The 26,090-nt window shown below is 36.8% G+C and overlaps 1 protein-coding gene across 1 annotated transcript; it reads right to left on the reverse strand.

Annotated features, from left to right (window-relative positions):
- Positions 1 to 8,412: 8,412 nt before the first annotated feature.
- Positions 8,413 to 13,802, reverse strand: LOC139972014 (uncharacterized). Its single transcript, XM_071978877.1, has one exon. The coding sequence runs from the start codon at positions 12,794 to 12,796 to the stop codon at positions 11,354 to 11,356; it is 1,443 nt and encodes a 480-aa protein (XP_071834978.1). The 5' UTR covers positions 12,797 to 13,802; the 3' UTR covers positions 8,413 to 11,353.
- Positions 13,803 to 26,090: the final 12,288 nt, after the last annotated feature.

Here is a 26,090-nt window from a genome sequence, read left to right on the forward strand (position 1 = left end):
TACGCTACAGTGACAGCCTATACCGTTATACGATAAACGTAGGCTGTAACAGTCGAAGAAATCAAAATTGACTGTAGATCCCTCCAGATTAAGCCAAACGAGAGGCATCTGTTTCCCCCCTTCAATTTATGCTGCTGGCTTTTTACATGTTATATTAAATTCAACAAAAGAACATCATATTTATAGGGGAGAAAGGGACTTTGAAGTTATCGCGAATAGAAATCAAATAAACCAAGGTCAGAGTTAATTTATAAACAGAGAGATATAACGAAACATAGCAGTTTAACTAAGGTAATGGTAGTACACAACATGTTGTGGTAACGAAATCTCAAACTACGGGTGTATTGTACTTGACCATTATAAGACAGATAAGGTGCTTGAAGACATAATATGATACAGCACTTTGTACACCAAAATCGAACCAGGGACAGACATTACGCGAAAGATACAGCTGTAAGAACCTAAATGTGTATAACGTTACAAAAACAAAATTCCACACGTCTTCCTCATGGCTGTCGATCGATATTTTTAATTTCATATATTTTTTTAATTTTTTTTTTATTGCTGAGGTTGGTTTCAAGGAAATATTGACAAACAAAAAATGAATATGGGTATTTTCCATAAAGAAAGTTTAAGCAACCTTTCTTTCTTTCTTTATTTTGGAATATTCAGTACATCATTCATGGAAGACAATATCGCCATTGCGGGAATTTCTGCATTTACGTCAGAAATGTGTCACAGAAAACCAAGGCGTACGTCAACAGGCATTGGTTCATATGCTCATTTGTCGCGTTGTAAATTCACGACGGCATTGACACATTATTTGCCGAGCGCTGAATAATGCCCACTTTACAAATTTACATTTCTCTACTCAATTACATGAAATTTAAAAGAGAAAACGTGCGATGAATGTCGATAAGAGATAGAATACCATATCTTGTATTTCTATATATATAAATATTTTTAATATTGTTTTTAGTTATCTTTGTAGGTGAATTGACAATTCATCTGGGTCGGTGCAGGGTAATGTTATGCGAACGAGTAAAAGTGATGTAACAGTTGAAAGTTTCATCAAATATTTGAAATGTTGACGTGCTTACACACCGCAGAACTAGTAGAATAAACTGTTCCTTTTGGATTCAGACATTTTTTATCATTTAGCATACAAACGACAGTGACGCACTCTTTCTTACGTGAAAGATCATGGAGAACGATTGACTCAAATTTCGATGCTAAAACAAAGATGAATTTCTTAGAACACATGGAGACACGTATTTCAGCGTGTGGAATTGACAGCATATATATATATATATATATATATATATATATATATATATATATATATATATATATATATATATATATATGTATATATATATATATATATATATATATATATATATATATATATATATATATAATTCAATTATATGTATAATTATATATATTTTAATTATACGTTTCCAATTACATATATCAAAGCAGGACTCACTATAATAACAATTGGTAACAGTAAGACATCAAGGCAGGACTCACTATAATAACAATTGGTAACAGTTATACATCTAAGCAGGACTCACTACAATAACGATTGGTAACAGTTATACATCAATGTGTAAAAGTAAGTAAGTCTGGCGTTTCGATCCTAGCAGGATCTTCTTCAAAGGCTAAATGCACTGTGGAAGGAATTGATGTGATTGATGAAGGTGAGCAGGCTATCCTCATCACTGGTCCAAACGAAGAAGATGTCATCAATGTAGCGCCAACAGATAAGAGGACGGCAGGGAGCTGCACTGAGCATGTGTTATTCAAGGCTAGACATAAACAGGCAAGCAAAGGAAGAAGCCATCCTGGTTCTCATGGCAATCCCTTGTCTTTGAAGGTAATGCTTGTCCATGAACGTGAAGTTGTTTTTGGTGAGAACCTGTTGCATGAGAACTTTGATGTCAGAGATGGGTGGACAAGGGTGGACCTTCTTAGACAGGGCTGCACATGTGGCTGTGATACCTTCAGCTTGAGGGATGTTAGTGTAGAGAGTGTGATGTCGAAAGTATCCTCTCTTTGTTCCTCCACTGTTTATCTCCTGCCTCTCCTCTTCCCATGTTAGTTTCTTTCTTTCTTCTCTCCATCCCTTGTCCACTGATCCCCTTACATCTATCTCTTTGTGTTCACCATGCTCATTAACCTGTCTGTATTCTGTGTGCGTTTTTGTCCCTTATGTTATTATTACTTGTCATTTAGCCTTTGAAGAAGATCCTGCTAGGATCGAAACGTCAGACCAACTTACTTTTACACATTCTCTTACACATGCTCTCTAGTGGATAAGCAGTTTGCTAACAGTTTCATTTTATTTTGAGTTAGACATCTAAACAGGACTCGCTATCTTAAACAATTGGTAACAGTTTTACATCAAGGTAGGACTATACACATGAACGCAGGACTCACTTATACTGCTTGGTAACATTCAAACGTCAAAGCATGACTCACTTTATAGATTGGTAAGAGTTATGAAGTTGAAGGTTTACAGTCTTGTATGAGGCTAAAGCCTCCTCACACGACTTTACAACTTAACCCCTGGTCATTGGTAACTTGTCACACCCACACACCAAAGTGTGCACAATTCAATCAATCTCTCCTGGGGCACCACAGTGCACCACAACCACGTGTCCCCCGGGGGACTTCCCATAGGGTGCAGCCACAAACCGGCGCACGCAACTATATTTACAAGTTACCTCGCAGGTCCCCATTTATACACCTGGGTGAAGAGAGGCAATGAAGATAAAGCGCCTTGCCCAAGGACACAACGTAATGATCTGGCCAGGGCTCGAACCTGTAATCCTTAGATCACAAGTCCACTGCCTTAACCACTTGACCACAACGCCCTCCAATATACATCAATATACATACGCCCTCCAGTTATACATCAAGGCAAGACTAATACTGTTTGGTAAGAGGGAGACATCAGGACATCACTCTCTAGTAATGATCGACAAGACAACAAAGCAGGAATTATATTGCATGATAACAGATAAACAATAAAACAAAATAAATATGAATAAGTGTAGAGTTACTTCAAAGAATGGAAATCATGAATCTGCGCCATTCCGGAATAAAGAACACAACTATAATGCGTGTATAATGATGTAATTTATTTCCAATGCAGACGCAATTCTTGCTTAACTCTTCACATTTAATAAGATGATCCGTAGAGTGTGAAACAAAGCAGTCGGTTTCAGTCAACCTAACACAAGCTCAGAAGCACACAAACATATCGTTTTTAAATTACTAACATTAACAACAGCAAAACGTGCCAAAATAAAATTTTAAAAACGAATCTCTCACGACATACTTTTATTTCTTAACATTATATGATTCTAATACGCCGAATTTCGTGGATGCTGAATGTAAATTATTAATATTGTAACGAGAATAATCCACGATATACTTTCATACCATTATAAGCTATAGCATAGAGTTACCCTGATAGCGTTTATCACTTGCAACAGAAGAACAAAGGAATGCATAGTTCATTTATTACGCATTTAGACGAACACACGGTCGTTTCACGAAGGGATACGTTGACATTACACTATATATTTTATATATCAGAGCGCTATACAGTCAAAAGTACGGTATTGATATTCAAATGCGAAATAAATAAATATATATATATATATATAAATATAAATATAAATATATATAATAAAATAATAATAATAAATAAAAATAATAAATATATATATATATATATATATATATATTAATATCACAAGAGGTTGATCTTATTATTAATAACAATCTAATAACAAAACCCCCTTCCTTCACCCCCTTGAATTAATCCATGCACATAACTATCCATTGGAGTGTGTATGTAATATCAATCGTTGTACACCCCTTTGCTATTTTTGATTAAGTGATGGACTCCACGATGCATTAACTATCGCTCTACTAAGAAATTAATTTTCTTTTCTGCCTATTTATAAGTGTCCCTGGGAAAGTATTCCCATATAATAGATTGCCACTTTGAAGAACAGGAGAAAAGAAAAGCGTAATGGTAGAGAAACCGGGTAAAAAGAAAGAAGATCTGTAGCCATGCAGAAAAAAATGCCGCTTGGCTGAACTCTATTTTAGTCATTAGCCATGCAGAAATTCAGTGATTGACAAAGATTTCGTCCGTTCATGCCACGCATCCTGAATCTGTATTCATTTGCATATTGTATGTGCGTCTTAATTTTATTATTCCTCTTGGCAAAGAATTTACGGTATTCACGCGTTTCTGCAAGACAACCAGATGGTAATTTCGTAAACTTTATCTTTTTTTGTTGTTGTTGTTGCGTTTGCTGTACTTTTACTTGTTGTGGGCAGATCGTATACTGTTTGCTATTTTATCGTCGATTTCACATATCTACACGAGTAATACAGGAAGGTTCTTGAACAACGGTGACGTATTCGCGCATGCATACTGAAACAAACGCGAAAGTACCGTTGTCAAATATTAAAGCCAAATTGAGAATTGTTGCTTCGTAGTCTGAAACTAGAAACAACGAAAGTCGGTGACAATATACATTCGGTCAAGTGACGGAGTTCCCCCCTCCCCCTCCCCCGCATTGTCTGGTAAACAAAAGCCGAAAAGATAATTGCACAATAGTGTGTTTTATCTTGTAAATAGATCACGTCACGTACATACCACCGTGGTGTGCAAACATCATATCAATACATTTGTGCTATATTGTAAGAGCATCAAAAATTCCCAAACGATGTAATGAGAGAGAAATTTATCATCGTATAGTGGAGTGAGGTCAAGACAATCATCCCGATTATTATGTACCAATATGAAGCAATAAAAATAATACCAAACGTCATTATCAGATTTAAAAATTATAGGATAAATATATCAATTTATTAACTCGAAGAACACGTTAGGCGCTGAATTCGACAAAGAATGCATTCTTTTGAGATTGTCCAGAATACCGCCCCTGTAGACAGGAATTCACCGACCACATATCAAGCGGGACATCAACAATGTAAGGAGGGGCACACCAGTCTGCGCGTAGCCGAGTAAACGGCCCCTGTTCCAGGCCTGATTACGGGCTTGAATTTTAGCTATTAATCTAGTTTAACTTCCAACTTTAGAAAAACCTTGATTTCCGATCAATCATCCTTGATATGGTTGATTTGGTTGACATGGTTGATTTCACACCTCGAAAGAGTCAACCTTGCAGTGGGTATAACATGTAGTGTATTCTAACTCTTTCTATTTTGTGTGTGTTTTGATAATCGAATAAATCTACTAGCAATGGCATGATCATTAATCGTTTTGACCGTTCTGAAGCCGAGGATGGTATCAAAAAAGAACTCACTTATGAGACGATATCATAAAATGTGCACGAACTTAAAGAATAATTGTCGTATGCTGATAATAGAAATGGAAAGCAGTTGATTATCTCTTATGTAAAGAATATGTAAGGATGTACGAGTTCATTGAGAGGTCGCAACTGCCAACTTTTCCCACCACTCCGCCCACCCCCATGACACACACATGCACACACGGGCCCTTATGAACATCAATTGAGCGTAACATTACTTCAACGAGCAGGATGTAACGGTGTTTTCGACCTTGTCAGATCAGAGCTCTTCTTCGGCAGAGTGAAGCCCCTGCGTTCTTATTAAGGAGTCCTAAGGGACTGAATCCCCCTTATGGACTTAACTATGATATTACAGTTCAGAATTAACCTTAAAACTACAAATGAGAAAGCTATCGACTTAATGGAGCGGGAAGAACTCTAGTGGATTCATTGTCATTATCGTTGAAATGGTAAAACTTAATTTACGTCACAATAGAAAGTGGGAGGAGCTTCCAGTAGTGCTACCACGTCACATGTTATCTAGTATTTTTTTTTTGGGGTGTTCAACCTGTTTTCAGGTGGTCCTTTGAATTTTAACCGCAAACAACAGATCAACGTTGCAACGTCCATAGCCTCAAGAGAGAACCCATTGATTATGCCCGTCTTCTTAATAAAAGCAATCGATATTACTTGTTTCGTCTTTTCATTAAAACCAATGGATTTTATTAGATGTTTGTTACACCGTTGTCATTTAAGGACACTTTAAGCGGCTTTTATTTTAAAGCTAGTTTGGGTCTGTATAAACCTTTCAAAATTGTCTTTCCCCTCTCTCCCGAAGTGTTGACCTACTTGTTTTAAGATAGTGTTGTCTCAATCAATTCACGAATCTTATTTTACTAAGTAACCACATCCCCTCCCCCACCCCCCCCCCAGATATCAAATTATTGTCTTTCATCTCTGAGCTACGAAACATTTAATTTAATAACAGCCTCACGTAACAGGCAGTGAAACTTATAGAAACATGACTGTACGTACATATACATGTAGAGTCCCTATTATACGTACATAGTGATATTTATGACGGCGTTTCAATGTCATAGTAGATAACGTCTCAACGGCGTTCCATCAATCTCTTAGCTAGTTCCGTCTGAAAAAAAAAATAATGATGAAGATGATAGTGATTGCGATGATGATGAAGAATAAGATGATGATGATGATAATCAGTTGTGTAAAAGGTTCACCGGTGGTCGATGACTGCAGCTAAAAACAAAACCGATCAAGCGTTTGGTCATAGCTTAATTAATCGCAACAGATGTCCATACTACCATTCGCTTCAGGACTGTAAACATATTCTATATATTATCTCACCTTAAATAACAGTTGCGGTATTTTGATCGGGTATCTTCGAAAGATGTGAAATTATTCATTTTTGTTATACGTTATGAGCGGGCGGACGTATACGCGTGGACTAATATATTTTTCCTTATGTCGAATAGCAGTGTCTATCACCTCATGCATACTCTTTTACAATCGCTGTATCTTATAGACGGATATTTAATCTATCCTGCCTACTGTAAGGCCTTGAAACCGTCTACGGGAGCATGGCAAATTTTTACCAACCTTCCGTTATATTCGTCGATAGTTTTTCACGCTAAAAGAAAATAGGAAATAGATCTGCAACGAAAGCTCAAGGATATAACTATAGAGAATTTTGATTATTCTTTCTTCATCTTATTATTATTTTTTTTAGTTGTCATGTCCTTAAAAATATTTCTTGTTATCATAATAATTAGTTTTTTTTCTGTAAGTGGTGTAAGTGTCTATCAAATAAATATCCGATAATGCATGGACAACATTAAATGAATATTGAGACAATAAAATGGTTAAAACATGGAAGATAATGGAGATTTGACAGGACTTGACAGTTAAAGAGAATATTTTCACTTAATACGTCGTCTGTTAAGATATAGGACGTCTCCATATGGCTTTTTCTTTGTTAATGTTACTGTTATTTCGGGGTTGTGGTGGGGAGGGGGGTTGCTTTGTAAGAATGAACTATGAACGCTGCGCTGGTAAAAGTGAAACAAACAAGAATAACTTATGTAGAGTTAGAGATAAAAGCAGGAGTCACTAATAATGATTGTTACTTTGACTGACATCAAATCAGGACTGACTTGAATTGCTTGGTAACAGTTAATAGCCAAGACTCACTTATACTGCTTGGTAAGAGTTACACATCAAAGCAGGACTCACTAATAACGATTGGAAAGAATTAGACACCAACGTAGGACTAATACTGTTTGGTACAGTGAGACATAAGACCAGGGTTCAATGGTAATGATTGCTAATTTGATTGACATCAAAGCAGGACTCATTAACAATGAATAAGATATCAAATCAGGACTCACTAATACTGCTTTATAACATTCAAACAACAAATCAGGACTCACTTATACTACTTGGTAACATTCAAACATCAAATCAGGACTTACTAATACTGCTTGGTAATATTCAAACATCAACGCATGACTTACTAATACTGCTTGGTAACATTCAACATCAAATAAGGACTCACTTATACTGCTTGGTAACATTCAAACACCAAATCAGAACCCAATTATACTGCTTGGTAACATTCAAACATCAAATAAGGACTCACTTATACTGCTTGGTATGCTTTCAAACATCAAAGCAGGACTCACTTATACTGCTTGGTAACATTCAAACATCAAATAAGGACTCACTTATACTGCTTGGTAACATTCAAACACCAAAGCAGGACTCGCTAATGATGAATCGAAAGAATTAGACACCAACGTAGGACTCCCTATAATAACGATTGATAAGAGTTATACATTAAGGCAGGAATAATATTGTTTGGTAAGAGGAAGACAGCAGGGCATCACTCTCTAGTAATGATCGACAAGACAACAAAACAGGAATAATATTGCTGGATAACAGATAAACAAATAAAAAAAACAAATATGAATAAGTGTAGAGTTACTTCAAAGAATGGAAATCATGAATCTGCGCCATTCCGGAATAAAGAACACAACTATAATGCGTGTATAATGATGTAATTTATTTCCAATGCAAACGCAATTCTTGCTTAACTCTTCACATTTAATAAGATAATCCGTAGAGTGCGAACAAAGCAGCCGGTTATAGTAAACCTAACAAAAGCTCAGAAGCACACAAACATAGCGTTTTTAAATTACTAACAATTACAACAACAAAACCTGCCAAAATTAAATCGAAAAACGAATCTCTCAAGATATACTTTTATTTATTAACATTATATAATTCTAATATGCCGAATTTCGTGGAGGCTGAATATAAATTGAATATTGTAACGAGAATAATCCACGATATACTTTCATACCATTATAAGCTAGCATATTGATACCCTGATAGCGTTTATCACTTGCAACGGAAGAACAAAGGTTGAATAGTTCATTTATTACGCATTTAGACGAACACACGGTCTTATCACGAAGGGATACGTTGACATTACACTATACATTTTATATATCAGAGCGCTATACAGTCAAAAGTACGGTATTGATATTCAAATGCGAAATTTGATATCTATATATATATATATATATATATATATATATATATATATATATAGTTGAGTTGGAAAATTCTGAACACTGAAAATACTTCCAGCCTCCACCGGGATTCGAACCCGGGCTTCCCGCTTTATATGTGGATACCCTAACCAACTAGGCTGTGGACGCTGATTGTATGTCCAGAGGGTCGAAACCGGTGAGGAAGGTCGTAATTCCATTGTATGCATTTGCCACCTGTATCAAACAATGCTAGTTCTGTTTTGGTGACATATTTAGCCTTACTCTAGATATCAAACATGGTACTAACCAACTCGAAATCATTTGTGATTTTTGAGGCCGGAACTCGAAAGAGATACTTTGAACCGACGTTGTTAAATGAAATGGAAATGACTATTTTGATCATTGAAGCATATATATATATATTATAAAATCTTTAAGGAAGAATACCAATTAATCACATTCCTTTTAATGTGCAAGAATACAATTCAATATATACTAGTACACATAGTAATGCCATGTACACGCATCCCTGTTTGTCTTGAAAATATAATCTACAATAATATAGGTATATACCCACATGTACTAAAAAAGAATTTCTCTGGTAACACATTATAACTTATAACGAGATTGTAAAGGTGTCCGAATGAAATTCGTGCAGTTTCCAGTCAATTAACATGCACGAAAATGCCCTCTGATTGCTATCAGGCAGTCATAAAAAGTGGAAAGGTTTCATATATCCATAAATCAAATTTAACTATTTTCTAACAACTTTTGTTTATTAAGAAGTGGAAACGTTATTAATGGCTTCTTGTTGTCATTGTCTGTGATTAATCTGTTAAAACAAGAGTTCGTTCGGATAAGAGTTTTGTTTCAAATGTGACGTTGCTTAAAACAGAATTGGGGAAATAACAACACAATTTGTGGTCAATAAATTAGTTATTTTCTTATTTCCATTTTATTATGTGGACATTTATGACTTGACATCTCACTCAATGCATGTCTCACATTATGAAGCCTTCTTCTTCTTCTCGTTTAATGAGACAACTTTTGTATTACATTTACACGCTAGTATACTCCGGGCATCTTACCTTGTATTAACATATACATGATGATTGGACGACTGAAATCAACAAATTATATGAAACTCGAAAAATATTTTTTTGACTGTAAAGTGACGTCACCATTGAAGCAGGAATCGACCATAACGCCTGAATTTATTTACAAAAGACACAACATTACCCGACGAAGTGCAAATTTTCAATTGTACGCATGGGTGTCGATAGACGGGTCTGGCCATGGAGTAAATTGTGTCATATTGGTCCCCCCTTTGTTTTTCTTTTAGCGGTTATATATAATTACCGATATGTGATGAAATGATAAGAAAACAGTCATAATCCCACATTTCGACGAAGCTCTCTATTGTCCTCGGAATCAGGGTAATCCGTTCCTCCCCCACCATCAGCGCCTTTCCGCCCTCTCCCAACACTTCTCGATCCCCGCGCAATCACCCCACAGCCAGCTTCGTGTGTCCTTTGATTAACTGTTTTAGATATCGAGATATCTTCGAGATGTCTTCTAGAAATCTGCTATACCAATTCACACCTTTGGTCCGTGAGAACAACAATAAGAGAATATTATTCAGGTCGAATCTCCATTGCCTTTGTCATTCTTGAAGACGCGATGCTTTGTTTTATTAATACTCTTCGGCCACTCAAGCTGAACTTATCTTACAATTTCGTGTAATTTCTAGTTAATGACTTGATTTAATGTATTTTTGTCGTAAAAAAATAAATAACAAGAAATAACAAAAAAAGAAGGAATATATAATGCACCTGACATAGATCGATATCTTAATGTATAACCTTGATGTGATTCTACTTCATTGAACCTGCTGCTTCACCCGAGTTGAATTGAACAAAAAAATATTAACCATTTCCATAAACTATCTTAACAGTGACAGAGATATACGTTATGGTACTTAATGGTAATTATTATCTATTTATGGACTTGGCATTTGATCTGAAGGACGGCTGGGCTTTTAAATGGAATGCTAACACAGCAACAACTTCTTCAGTTGTACGTAGATTATTTTCTTAAAAGTGAAATTAAAAAAAAATCCAGTTTAATTGTTAGACTAAAGCGCGTGTTAATGTGTCATTATGGACCTAATTTTTACAGATGTTTAAAATGCTTTTATCAACGTTTACGTTTTTGCGCACATCTACACAATATAAAGAATTGTAAATATAGAAATAAATAAAATCAGTACCGATTTTCTGTTCACTCTTTCTCTTACATATACAGCGAATATGCTTAAAAGGATCTTGCACGGTAAATATTCAAATATTACCCATCATGCAACATGAATATTCAAATAACCCATCGCTGAATAATGGAAGACAAACGAAAAGGAAAAACTGACAGTTAATCACTTTAAATCAAAGGAGGAAACTGAGATTTGTCCAATTTGCTATTTCTACGTCCATCTTTTTTAGACCACCTTTTCAAAGATTTTACTTCTCGATCTAAAACCAGTTCCCCATCGGATGAATCAGAAGAGCTATCTTCCTGCATTCTGTTTCTCCTTATTTTTGAATATCTTGATAAAGCGTCCGAACTCCTACTTAATGGAATCATAGCTAATAACTGTTTAGGATCTGCCGAGAGCAGATACTTTTGCTTCTTCCCTTGTATCTCATCATCGCTTTTGTCGCAAAGGTCTTCCAGAGAACTAGAATTCCTCCCGATAGCACTGTCAAAGCTTTTGGATTGACGCGGTGGTCTCGAAGCAGCTCCAGAAAATGGACGCATCTTAAAATGTTTCTTTGCGTTACGTTTCACAAACATTCCGTTAGTACAAACGACTGAAGCTACCTCAGAGTTTGTACCCTCTGTCTCCTCTTTAGCTCTTACCGAACTCGATAAAATAAACTCAGGTAAACTGGCTCTTTTACCATCTAAGTCATAATCGGTATAATGAGAGACGGTATCGTCGGGAACATCATCCTTTGATTGAGGAGAGGTGTCTTTCGGAGCTGAGTGAGACCTGACCCTAGACTCTACCTCGTGCTTCACGGTCAGGAGGTCTGGAGCTCTCTGGTTGATCTTTGGGAGGTTGTTAATATATTCCGTAGAGCTATCGTTACTTGATACGCCACTCGAATGGTGGAATGGATCAATCCTGGACGTGCGACGAACCTTCATCTTCAAACTGTTCATATCGTTCAATGTCCAACCGGAATCCTTGGCCCAATCGATAGCTGTCTTATTATGAATGAGGTCCTTTTGATCTACCGAGGCCCTCCCTTCTTGTACAAGGTAAGATGCGCAGAGCGTATGTTTCCTTTTTGCCGCCATAATTAAAGGCGTGACTCCGTCTGCGTTCATTTTATCCACTTCTAACCCTAACCGCCGAAATGATTTAGTTACAATTTCAATGGCTTGTGAGTTGCCCACCATTGCACAGTACATCAAGGGTGTATTACCGTTATTATCCTCCAGATTCGGATCGACGTTGTTCTTCACTAACAGGGACACGACGTCATTATGGAAAATTTCGCACGCATAACTCAACGGTGTCCTCCCCATATTATCCTGAGCGTTCACATCTGCTAAATGTTTGATTAACAATGTCATAACCTTTGCTCGAATTTGTTCGTTTTCTATCCGTACGGCACGAAGTAGAGGAGTCTTACCGTGTTTATCTTGAGAATTGACTGGCCCTTCGCCGTCAACTGCGTCTAAAATAAAACGAGCGAGGTGAAGCTTACCTTTGGCTACGGCGTCATGCAAAGCAGACGCCCCTGAGAGCTGCCCCATGCTCATACGCCTAGGCTCCTTGCGAGCTGAAGGTGTCCTACGAAATAAAGATTGCATCTTTATTACACAGTTTGAAACACGTTAAATATAACTTACTCCTGAGTTGATCAATTCCGTGTAAAAATATTGCGAATTCCCTGCATCAACAAAAATCATCCAGTTTTCATGAATATTCCATACCTCTGCCATAAAATGCTCGACCATCGTTTTGTCAGCCATCCTCAAGAAACTGAGAGAATGAATTGTTTCCAACGCCACTATTTGATGAAGTAAATAATCTCGTAACGACTGTTTTGCTTTCCTCCAACCTGAAAGATCGTCTATAATTATTGTCTTTACTTTTAACGCCCACAGGTTATATGTAGCGAGTGTCCACAAATGAAAGATATATTTGGTTGGATTCAAACTCTATTTGCTTGTCCAGCCAGTACAGAATTCTGCACGGCTACTGTTATAATTACTTCCCTCGATGAGCCACGAATCGAGTAGATACAGTGACTGTTGCTGTTGCTGCGATAATATTCCAAATACGGACATCAATTTCCCTTCAGAGGATGTAGAGATAGATGAACGACGAGTGACGATGATTGGTGGCGCACGACCAATATTAAAAACAGAACGAACATTTACCGGCATGTCACGACACGAGGCTACATTAGGGTGTTTGTAACTACTTGTATTAGGTTTTATAGATGTTACAGATTAAATCAAATTTAGATTGCGTATGCTATAGAACGGTATTTCTTCTTTTCGGATTTTCAATTAATTACAACATTTCACTCAGTGATGTTCAGTGAGTATATTCGGTATCGAGAAGCTTGGAAGGTTTGTTTTCTTGGAAGCGACTAATACTCTCATTCACTCAGATTTATCATACTTTAATTGAATTGGTTATTCAGTGCCACATTTTGGGTGTTTTATTTTCATTTTTGAAGACTTTGGGGCAACTTAAGAAGACCATAGAGTTTTCCTGCTTTACAGGATTCCGGTTGAATCAGACCAATGGTGTTATGGCGCCAATTACAAGCGAGCCTCAGATTGCATTTCGATGTGTGCGCTTGTTTAGTCAGGAAGAAAACAATGTACCACCGCTGTTGGCCTATATGTGTAACTGGTAAATAGTTACTTGTAATATTGGACTAATACGCTATAGGATTTTCTTTTGTCGGTGCCTTGTATGCTTATTTTAGTTTTGTTTTTAATTATTTCCACTTTCTATTTTCATAGCATTTTTTCAAAGAGAGGGCAGAAGGGATGTTAATCCTTTAAACAAATTTTAGTATCGTGGAAAGTCGCTACTAAGAAAATAAATTATAATGATATTTTCTTATGACATCAGACACTACTTCCAAATAACTTTTAAGCCGACTTTTACCTCAAAGCCCTGTTGTATACATTGTTAATAGCTTCCAGTTAATGTATATGTGTGTTAAGTACTGTTCATGCCCTTGTCTGCATAGTGTACTATGACTATGCTAGTCAGCTGGTTGGGGCATCCAGAAGCAAGAGAAGGCCCTTTGAAGATCAAATCCGAATAGAAGAAAATGAGACCATAAAAAGTTGCTATTTTGTTGAAGTCCTTGCAGATAAACAATATGGCCAATGAATGTGGCAGCTTCCGGTACTGGGTTAAGGTGATGCAGTCACCGACACCAACAACATTTAATTTGAAGTATATACGCCATCGCTATGACATCATAATGAAGTTACACGTGTAACTTGGCTCTAAAGGTAGTATTGTTCATAGGATATTATCAATGTAGCTTGCTCCACAAACGTACAGCACGTTTTACACTTTCAGGTAGAAACCAAATGATTTTTACGGTGGCGAAGGAATAAATGTTTTAAATGAGGAGATAATCTTTTGAGAATGCATCTGGCATCAGCAAACTGAAACAATGATTTTGCAAATTTAGATTGTTGTGAATGCATTTGGCAAAAGCAGAGTGAATGAACATAAATTTTATTTTACACTCGGTCTCCCCCCCCCCCCCCCCATGGCCTGCACTTGTTCAAGATCATCTTTCAGACGAAAACAAATGATGACTCCAGTTGGTTTTTATTTTAGGAAAGTCTGAAGTTACACCCCTCCCAACCCCCTACCCTCATCAGTTCCGGATTGTTATTAATCTTTTGTATTACTGACTGCAAGGTAGGCAGCGAAAACTGGTTTTCCTCTGAGATATTTCAGTTCTCAGATGGTTGTTCGTACCGGTGAAATGCTCTTCCGTTCGTGACTAACCAGATATGGATGTTACAACCTAACGCGGATATGACGCAGATCACATCTCTTAAACATTCTCTGTACTGCGCACGGCGCACGTCACCCACAGTATCAATAATAATAATAATAATAATAATAATAATAATAATAATAATAATAATAATAATAATAATAATAATAATAATAATAATAATAATAATAATAATAATAATAATAATAATAATAATAATAATAATAATAATAATAATAATAATAATAATAATAATAATAATAATAATAATAATAATAATAATAATAATAATAATAATAATAATAATAATAATAATAATAATAATAATAATAATAATAATAATAATAATAATAATAATAATAATAATAATAATAATAATAATAATAATAATAATAATAATAATAATAATAATAATAATAATAATAAGAGCAACTTCAATTGTCGCTGTCATTTTCCATGAACTCCGCATACGAATGTAAAACCACCTCCTTCAAATACAAAATGATGATTTGTCATCAGCGTCGCAGACGTCGGGTATACGTTTCCTCTTATAAGATGAGACATTTACGTACTGATCTATAACGAGTCCCATAAATAGACCGTTTAATTAATTTCTGGACAATTTAAAGGCGATGAATGGCAATGACCTTTGACATCGTAAGTTTAAGCATGTATCTGAAGGCCAATCTGATATTGGAAGAGAATTGAAGTCAATTCTCTACGAGGAGCACAATTTCCCATGAAAAGGAAATGTCATATGTTTGTTTACGCTTCTAAGATTTTAATAATAAATTGGAAATTGAGGCAGCTGGGATTCGCCGAAGGGAGTAGAAACCTGGGAAATGTAATCTACGACCCGACGCTACATAATAATTGGTTTGACGTCATGCGCACTCCCAAGAGATCTTTGTTACCTCAGTGAGAGAATTCTCCAACGATTCTGTATCGTTTACATTTGTTGTAAAGTTCGGTGATCCTTTTGAGATTTAGTCAGTTTCTCTCACAAGAATATGAATCAATCACCATTTTCAACAACAGATTTTACATGATTGGGTTGAATAATGTATTAGATGGATTAAGGCGTCCCGTGGCTGAAACTGATGGCTTCGCAAATTTGTTGCAAAATGTCTGCAACTGTATACGCTAAAATCATATCCTCATAGCATTTTGTGTAACGAAGATCTTTTATTTTTAATAGGTTATATTTGTAAATGCATCTAGCAACAGCTGAGTAAATGATGTGATCAGAGAAATTGACCAGAGAAAGTTTTTGTTTTTCTTTAGAATATTTTTTATAATTTTTCAATAGAGGAATATAATATTGCATCGAACATGCCAGGATTCATTTATTAATCATCTAGACGTTTTATAATAGCCTTCGTAAAGCACTTGAAACAATGGCTATACTCTGATGACATCACAGACCATTTAATTACGGTGATCAATGTGTATTTACTTTGTCTGCTTGCTCTTGGATTGCTCTTGCTTTTCAAGCCTAAAAGGGTACTTCGAAAATTCTAAAATCATTTTGTTTAAAATTTTGTTGTGATGAACAATCAAAATGAAAAAATGGAATTTTAACAAAATGAAATTTCCTGCATGGAGAAAGGGAAGTTTATAGCCGGTCAAAATGGGTTTCATTCAACCAGCCAAATCTCGGGTTAAGTACGAGATATGGAGATGCAGTTTTCAACTAACAATGTACAATTATGTTCTCTTCAATGATATATAGTGTTACACTGTCTACCACCTCAGTATCCCTTTATGTGATATAATGAACATATCTTCTACACCTACACGCTTTATTTACTCGTTTATTTCCAGACTAAATCAAGTGGATTCTCAAGAAATGCTGCCGTTTTCTTCAGGAATACGATGAACCTTTTTTCTTAGGGAAGCATAAGATTATCTTTGATGATAAATGTTAAACAGTTGGAATGAAACTAAGGATATGAAATAAATAAATATCATCGATTTTGTAAATGCAGGAACCACCGACCATTCTGCTCACCTAACCATTCATGTTCTCTATGTAACCCCAGGTTCAGCGGTCCCACCCAGGGGGCATTAGTTTTAAGGGGAGCGGGGTTCTTCGACTGTAATTGAGTCTCTTACATGCACCGAGACACTTGGTTGCTAGGAACATATACTACCCGATGCATGCGTCTTGTGACATATACAAACCTACATTACTACTGCAACTACTGGCTCGCCTGAGACAACACACAAACAAATAAAATTACATCAAACTCATATTTATGGCTATGCTATGTATGTATTCGTAATTAAAGAAGCAAAGAAAGAGAAGGTAAAGTAATTAAGAACAACAAAAGTTAATATCCAACATAAACAATTAGCACAATTAATCCAATCGATATCCGCACGTAACACAAGTAGGGGAACGGGGCTCACTCTCCCTATCTCTCTTAAAACCCGCTCGGCCATCTGGTGGGAAGGGCATCTTATGACCAGGGCATTAGTCACGCCCACCCAAACCCCAAAAACCTGTATATAAATTGTTGAGTAATTGCTAGTGATGATGTTTCCGACAACCTACTGATGACTGAGGGCTATTAAGTGAGTGGCCTTACTTAAATATCAAATATAATCATTGCAATGGGCCTAAAGCCAACTAAAAAGTTAGACAAATCTACAATAGGTACATGCAAATCATTAAGGCTAATATGAATAAAATAAGCTTCCAGTAAATAGCATGACTAATAAAACTATCATCTAGCTGACGTGGTAGCCAGTGGTGAACACCATACAGTAAGTCTCTGTCAATTGCTAATTGCCCTAAATGCAATAACTAGCATGTCCCTAATAGACCACTAAATGCATTAATACTAAAATAATATAACACTACATATACCCTATATAATAAGAATCTCTTATATGCTATATGCATAGCATAGCTACCATCAACAGTAGCAAACCTATTTAGGGTTAACCTCTGACAAAAATATCACCAAAGGAAACCAAAGAACATATCTCAGCTAATAAAGATTCCACAAAAAGATCATTTTTAATATAAATGTAGCGTATATGGGTAGTGTAACCAATAGAATGCAATACAGAAATAATTACAACGGGAAAACAACATTGGCTATAAGTCCCTATCGAGGGGAACACATTATTGACTAAATTACACAATGGAATATAAATTATATCTTCCTAAGGTATCACTTTAAATTAAACACAATACGTCCAAGAGTGCTTGGAACCATCCCAGAGTAAACGAATATTCTTTAACTAAAAAGCTTACTCCTGGAAAATATAAAGTGATTCATTCATGTATAGAAATTATTAAGTAGTTTCTAACGACGAATTTACCAAACAATTAGGGGTGCTACATCTACAAGCAACATTCCCCTCCATGCACGTCAAATGTATCTCTCTTAATTTAAAGCAAGAGTTTGAATTCATCGCTAAAGTTAATGGAAATGTTACCTTGCAAGCTACAGAGATATAGTATGATTGGTCAAACTAATACATGTGACCAAATGAAGATAAATTACTTAGCAATGAGAGCTTTTTTCATAGCAGTGCGGTATAAGCAAAAGAGCAATAGTTGAAATTTTAAAATTTGCCAAGTAGATAATTCAGCTCCAACGTAAGTAGTGAAGTGCTAAAATGAAGAAATGATTAGAAACGACACCTTGCAAGGTACATCTAAGGTACTCTGCACCTACTACTCAATCGCAAGCTGTTGAGCCCCCTCGGCTGATTCAAAATGAAGCATTTTTGCCAGCATGCCTGTGAGCGTCTTATGGTATTTCTTCTTAATCTCTTCCTGCTGCTTGATTAGCCACTTATCGACGTAGTTCAGGTCATCCGGCTCTTCTGGGATGCACTGCAGGTCGGTTCGAACTCCGGGAATCATGGCGTAAAATTCTTTGCAGCTTCCTTTTATCTCCACTGCTTTCTTTTTCATCATTTTGTAATGAAGCTTTTTGGGGTCTTCAACTGCCTTTTCTCCTTTGCCCTTGAAAGCAGTGAGCTCTTCTTTCATTACATTGAAGAAACCCGCAACAGCATTAAGCCCACCCAGGAAAGCGGAGAGTGCTGGAACTAGGGTCTCGCTAACAACAATGATTGCTGCCTTATTGATGTTTACCTGCTGACCGTCCGCCACCGCATTAGCTAAGTCCTCGTCTGCACGCATGTTCAGAAGAGAGCCAGCAATTGGACCCACAAATGGAACAAACAAAAGTCCAAAGGCCCATGACTTTTTGTTGGCAGCTTCTTCTTCCAGATTTGCTTTCTTTTGTATGAACCCTTCGTTTAGATCCTTAAGCTCGGAGACCAACTTCTTCGCCTCATCCTGTCTCTTCTTGAGGGGAACCATCATATCTTCGTGCATCCTCACTATCTCGGTGCAGCATTGCTGATATCCGATCACTTCATCCAGGATATCAGGAAGACTTTCTTTCCATTCGTCTAGTTCCAGTTCTTCATAGTACTCAAAGAACTCTTGGATGCATCTTACCACTTTAGTACACAGAGGCAAAACCCCTTTCACATAGACCATGGCGTCTCGCCTCGTCTGATCACGGATTTCATTGATACCAGTTGACTTGTTTGCAGAAGAACCCACAGCATTCTCCGCATATAGAGATCTAAGACACAGTGAGAATACTCGCATGTTTTTCGGCAACTCTTGAAACTCAACGATGAATGTTTCCACCTTTGTTTTGACGGGCATCTGTAAGTTGAACAACAGGAAAAAAGGAAATAAATTTATGGCACGACAATATGAAAACAATCGAACTTTTGAAGTCGCAAAAAAGGAAATGTCGGTATTAGAGATTGGAATTTGAAAAAAAAAACTTTCAATGTCCAAAGCAATGTTGAAATGTAACTACATTACTCGAAAATATGAGGAAAAGTGAATTTATTTTCAAATGAAACAGACGAATTGTTTGGATAAAGTGTCCCTCTGGACCCCCACAGGATCTAAAATGTAAAATTCTTCTGGCGAAGATCCACAAACTGTCCACCGTTATGCTGCCCTCTCTACCCTTACCCGTTTATTTCATAGCTTCTCACTCCACTGATTACTCTTCCACCCCGCAAGTTCCTAAACACTGACTTAATTATACATTATCCAAGGAGTTGCTGGGGTAACTCCCTGCATTATGTTTCCTCGGTAGGTGTATATAGAAGTGACATTGAGGTTTTCATTGCTACAACTTCTTGTTAAGATACCATCTTTCCCTGACTTCAAAAGACCATTGTATTTTTACTAACTAGAACATGAGCGACATGGTAGCTCAATTGACTTTAGCAAAGTGAACTGTACCATCTATCATAGTAAACCGTTCTGTTAATTGCGTATTTTGTTTATCTTTATTTTGTCCTGTTGCAAATTACTAAAGCTTGTTTTCAGTACCTCTGTACTGAGAAGAAAAAGATATTTGTGTGAGAAGCAAGATTTTGAACTTAGATTTGGCTTAAACTGGGATGACCTTGGTCTCATATTTTGTTAAAATTGTATTTAATTTAAGTAAAAAACAACTTCACTTACTTAGAATTCAATTTTACCTATGTGGAATTCTATTTCACGTAAGTAGAAATAAATTTCAATTCAGGAAAATGACATTTAATTTAAGTAGAATTCAATTTTAATTAAGTGACATTAGATGCTATTGGTCTCAACTTTACTTAAGTAGCATACAATTCGACTGAAGTACAATCCTATTCTACTTAAGTGAAATACAATTTCACTTAAGTTGATGCATTTCGCTTAAGTAAAGTTATGGGGTTAATGTTTAAACGGCTTGCTATAGGAGCGGATTAAAGCTATTGACGGAGATCAAATTTCATTTAATGTCAACAGAGATCAAAGTCTAACACGACAAATACAAAGGTAAAGCTTGGTAAAACTTGAGATGTGATATGAAGGTCTCTCTCAAAGGTTCATATTGCGTTTATCTGGCAATTTAGCATTCCATTGTCACTTACATTGATTTACATATCAGCAACTTGCGATTGATGAAAGAGAGATTACTGTGATATAATTTTTACATAGCGAACCCTCATTAACGAGTAATTAAACTTTTCGTTAAATCTTTTTTTCGGCTCAAACAATTATTCATGTACCATTTCTTATTCATATTTAGAATCAATCAATCAAATCTTCTCTATCACGTGACGTCAGCGGGAAAGCCGCCTGTTTCGAAACCGACATATATATAAATATATATATATATATATATATATATATATATATTCTGCAAAAACTGTGGTGTTAACATTTTTGGTTTAACTTGTTTCAGGTAGAAGTTTCAGCCAATCCCTTTTCAAATTGCATGCCTAGTAGTCCTAGTTGCAAACCTCAATAATCCACAAGAACACCTTTTTGCAGATTTTGCCTACAAAAAGACAAAACATGTGACAGGACTAAGACATTGTATCCATTGTTGCCGCTAGATGACAGACTGCAATTCTTAGCTCAACATAATCGATGAAAAGCTTTTTATATGTTGGTTTTGGCAAACTATGGACTGAGAATGAAAGCATATGTCTAGCGTATATGCTTAATAAGGCAAAAAAAAAAAAAAATATGGAGCGCTTCGTTGCATATTTACATCGTCAATCTTGATTTTGGAAGTCAATGTGATTTTACTGTCTTTTTTTTTCTGTAAGGCATATGCAGGGTGAATATATTGCAGTCTACATGGTAGTTTTATTAACATTAAATGTTGGCCAATTGCATCGTTACTAGTTAGGACATATTTATAATAAAACATCAGTTCGTCACCATTTGCATGACAAATGATGCTCTAACTCTTTGTCACAATGTTTTTGTTTGTATTCACTATCTTGCAAACATGCGGTTTGCTGGGAAAATGACTATTTGATAATGAATTAGACATGATGCTCTCTGTGCAGGCCAGCTAAAGGGAGTAAATTTAATGATACAAGGCCAAGAGATGTGAACAATTAATGCGTACAGACCTATATCAGGACTAATTCCTAACAAGATGGACCTTATTCATATTAATTACTAATATGCATGACTCAATCAAAAGTATGACACCTGCTGGCTTATTCCATTTTCTTTCACATATAATACAGCAAAGAAGAAATTTAAAATTGTTGAAGATGTGATACTTGTGGATAAAGAAGATGGAGCAGATATCGGTGAAGTTTCTCTTGTACCTCTCCTTGAATGGAGCCAAACGTAACAATCATGAATAACCTGATGTGTTCCCAATGGGGAAATGTGGGTTAGTGTGTAATGTATGAACATGTAGGTCAAGTGACATTTATGGACACGTGAGTGACAATGAAGCCATAAGTTGAGCATTCAACAAAACTAAATGGACTGAATATTGTAAGCAGACTGGTTTGTAATGTTTGTGTCCCGACAACAGTGTAATATGAAAATGAGTAAAGCTCCATCCAATGAAATTGCAGCAGCACTGTGGACTTGGACTGTTGTTATGTCATGTGTGTATGGATTGACAACAGTGTTATATGCAAATGAGGAAAGCTTCATCCAATGAAATTGCAGCGTCCATGAAAATGCAGAATGTCACACGTGACCCTCCAGATAGAAAACCATAGCATTAAAACTGTTTTAAAGAAGATCCTATGAAATATCAACATCAGTGCTGTCCTGTGGTCATTACTAGAGTCAACATTTGCATTGCAAAAATTGCATACTATGGAAACAATTCAGAATGTCACACACGTCACCCAACAATGTCACATACGTGACCGGATTTTTTTAGCTTTTGTAGTGTTATGCTCATTTTTAGAAGTGAAATATTTAGGTGAAATGTCTTGTTAGAATGGAAACACATTAATGTATAAACATGAGAAATTAGGGTTATCCAGCCCTGTTAGAAACTGAGGAATTTGCCAATCATTTTTTGTGCAAAAAACCCAGTTTCATTTCATGTCACACACGTGACAGACATTTATATGACCTCTGCCAGCACATGAATGTTCTGATTTTGGCTAAGCTATATGGTTTCGTAAAAGAGTCCCCTAGTGCATACTTAAGTACTACAATATAACCCAACTTTCTTTACCTAAAAGTAGTTACTTAGTGGTAAAGTGCAAATTCCCCATTTTTCCGTCACACAGGCGACCGAGAATGGCCTTTATGGTTCTTATGACTAGTTCTGTGGAGTTTTGAAATCAACGTGTTGCATTAATTGTTATTTTTTGTTTGATTATTGGTTTGATTACTGGTTGACCGATTGAAAATTTTGACTGGTTATTTGCTCATGGGGTGCTCGAAAATGCACATTCCTAATATTTCTGACAAGAAACATGACCACCTGTCTCTAGTTACATTAAGCTATATGCTTAACAGCATACTTTCCAGTTCTGGACCTCCAATGAAAAGATTTACTTAAAGGGAAACAGAAGCAACAACAGATGAGGCGGCTCAGGTAATCACTCATTTCATCATTTCTTTTAATGTTGAGGAGGGCTTTATACCATTCATTGGAAACCTGAAACTTGGCAGAACATTTGCTCCAGTTAACAAGATTTGTCATCCTCCTTAGCATGCAATATCTTTGTGTAAATCAGCGACGTAGCCAGGAATTTGAAAGGGGGAGCACTTTTTGTTGTAGGCACGACTATCTGAGCGGAGCGCCACCATCGGTTGTCGCGGAGCATACAAGAACATTTTTGGTTTTACAACCCCCCCCCCCTGAAATGGCCGGAAACGGCCCTTCCCGAGTGTTCATTCTGGCTCCCTGCAGGCCTCTTGCTAACTTCCCCCCTTCAATATCACTTTTAAACCCCCCAGAACAAACGAGTTAAAATAGTACGTAATTCAATACTACATAATGTATTTAAAATTAGCAAGGTACAAATGTACAGAGTAGTTTTAATTTCTAACTTCTGATACTTGTATAATACAAAGATAGGCCAGAAATATCTTTGATACAACTATAGCCAGTAATTGTCTTTAATACAACTGTAGCTAGAAAATGTTTAAGTCAGCCTAATAAGAGGAGAGAGCTATCCGACGATTGCCATCTGATGCAAATTTCTCAACTGTTTTCTCAACTGAAATATCTGCGAAAACGGGTTCTTAACTAGATGTTAAAAAGTGACAAGATCGGATCCTAGTCTTTTCCGGCGGGTAGAGTGTTGAATGAAACGGCGCGCGATAGAAATGACAGCCTAGATGACAGATAAATAGGTCACCTAATTTATTCGTGCTACGTTCATTTCAATAGTTTTTCCTGTCTAGACTCTTAAACTCGTCCAGCAAGCCTATGGATTTGAATTATGGGTGTTTAAAAAGTAACTTGGCCAAAAGAAAGTGTAGGCCCGGGCCGCGAATATTTTTTTCCCAAACTGAACTGACACTGAAATTATTTCCTCGATTCTGATTGGCTCTAAGCGAGCCAATAGGTTTCCGTATAGGTTTCCGTACGTATAGGTTATAAGGCTAAACAAGTAGTTAACAAGTCAAAAGACAAAGACATATCGTCAAATGCGTTTTTTGTGTACACTCACTGGCTGGCACACACTCGCTCGCCGTCTTCATGGCCACTGAATATTCGACTAGGCCTATCATGATTTCATTGACTGAATACATTTTGAATTTATGATTATAAAACTTAAAGTATCGCAACTCCGAATGTACACAAACACCTCGTACATATGTTCATCGGCTACATGTATACAATTACAAATGCATTGTGTTTTATTGTGTTGTATACTATACACTGTACAATAGGCTAAATTAACATGTGTTGTGTAGAGCGGAGTCAAGCGAGTAAACAAACGATCGAGGACTGCCTATAATGGGCGCAGTAGTTGGGAATAGTTGCTTCATTGTGTTAAGAACACTATATACTTTCGTTCATATATACCTATCAAAAGTTCTGAAAAGTTGCTAATGTGAATATCTTGAATTTGTTCGTGTTGATCATACTGATATCGTCAGAGTATGGAGGGATCCATGTTGAATATTAAAGTATATCACGTGTTCGCTGAGAGCCAATCAGAATCGAGGAAATCATTTCAGTGTCAGTTTGGGAAGAAAATATTCGCGCCCGGGCCTACAGAGCTACATACTGGCTACGCACCTGATCATATGATATCATGTTACGACCATATCATGTACTGCCGAGTACCAGTCCGTACGCTTCGCCGATTGTGTTAGTCCGCAAGTCTGATGGCAGTCTTCGTCTTTGTGTTGACTACCGCAAACTTATTATGAAGACCATTAAGGATGCTTATCCGATTCCCAGAATAGATGAGTCAATCGATGCTTTACATGGAACGAAGTGGTTTTCTACCATCGACCATCATCAAGTTGCCATGGAAGAGGCTGATAAGCATAAGACAAGTTTTACAACACCGTTTGGTTTGTATGAATATAATCGGATGCCATTCGGTCTGTCAAACGCTCCTGGTACCTGTCAACGGTTAATGCAGGCTTGTCTACATGACCAATTCTTCACCTCTGTGCTTTGCTACCTCGACGACATCCTGGTGTTTTCCAAGTCCTTTGATGATCATCTGGTCAATTTACAAAGGGTATTCGATAGACTCCGGCAACAAGGCCTGAAAATAAAACCATCGAAGTGCACCTTCGTCCAGTCTGAAGTGAAGTATCTGGGTCATCGAGTTACTGTGGATGGAGTAAGACCAGATCCTGACAAGGTTCAAGCCGTTAAGAATTGACCTGAGCCCCAGAATGTGAAGGATCTACGGTCGTTTCTGGGATTTTCTCCTTTTACCGACGGTTTGTCGTAGATTTCGCCAAGACGGCAAAGCCACTCCATGCACTGGTGTCCACTGGCCTACACAATCAACGTGCTAAGAAAGTAACACCGTTTCTCTGGACAAATGAGCATCAAATTGCCTTCCAGGAACTGAAGGAAATATGTCGACATGTTGTGTTAGCTTATGCTGACTACTCACAACCATTTGAAGTTGAAATTGATGCGTCACACCAAGGTTTGGGTGCAGTCCTATTGCAACGCCAAGATGGGCAACGAGTGAGGAGAGGAATATTCAGAAGTATTCCAGTTTCAAGTTAGAACTACTTGGTCTGAAATGGGCGGTAACCGAGAAGTTTCGGGAATACTTGCTGGGCAACAAGTTCATCGTCTACACGGACAATAACCCCT

This window comes from Apostichopus japonicus, chromosome 8, assembly GCF_037975245.1.
Source record: "Apostichopus japonicus isolate 1M-3 chromosome 8, ASM3797524v1, whole genome shotgun sequence".
In the NCBI taxonomy this organism is placed as follows: Eukaryota; Metazoa; Echinodermata; class Holothuroidea; order Aspidochirotida; family Stichopodidae; genus Apostichopus; species Apostichopus japonicus.

What these genes read in the sequence shown, in the direction of transcription:
- LOC139972014 (XM_071978877.1), bottom strand. Translation starts at nt 12,796, where the DNA reads ATGCAATCTTTATTTCGTAGGACACCTTCAGCTCGCAAGGAGCCTAGG.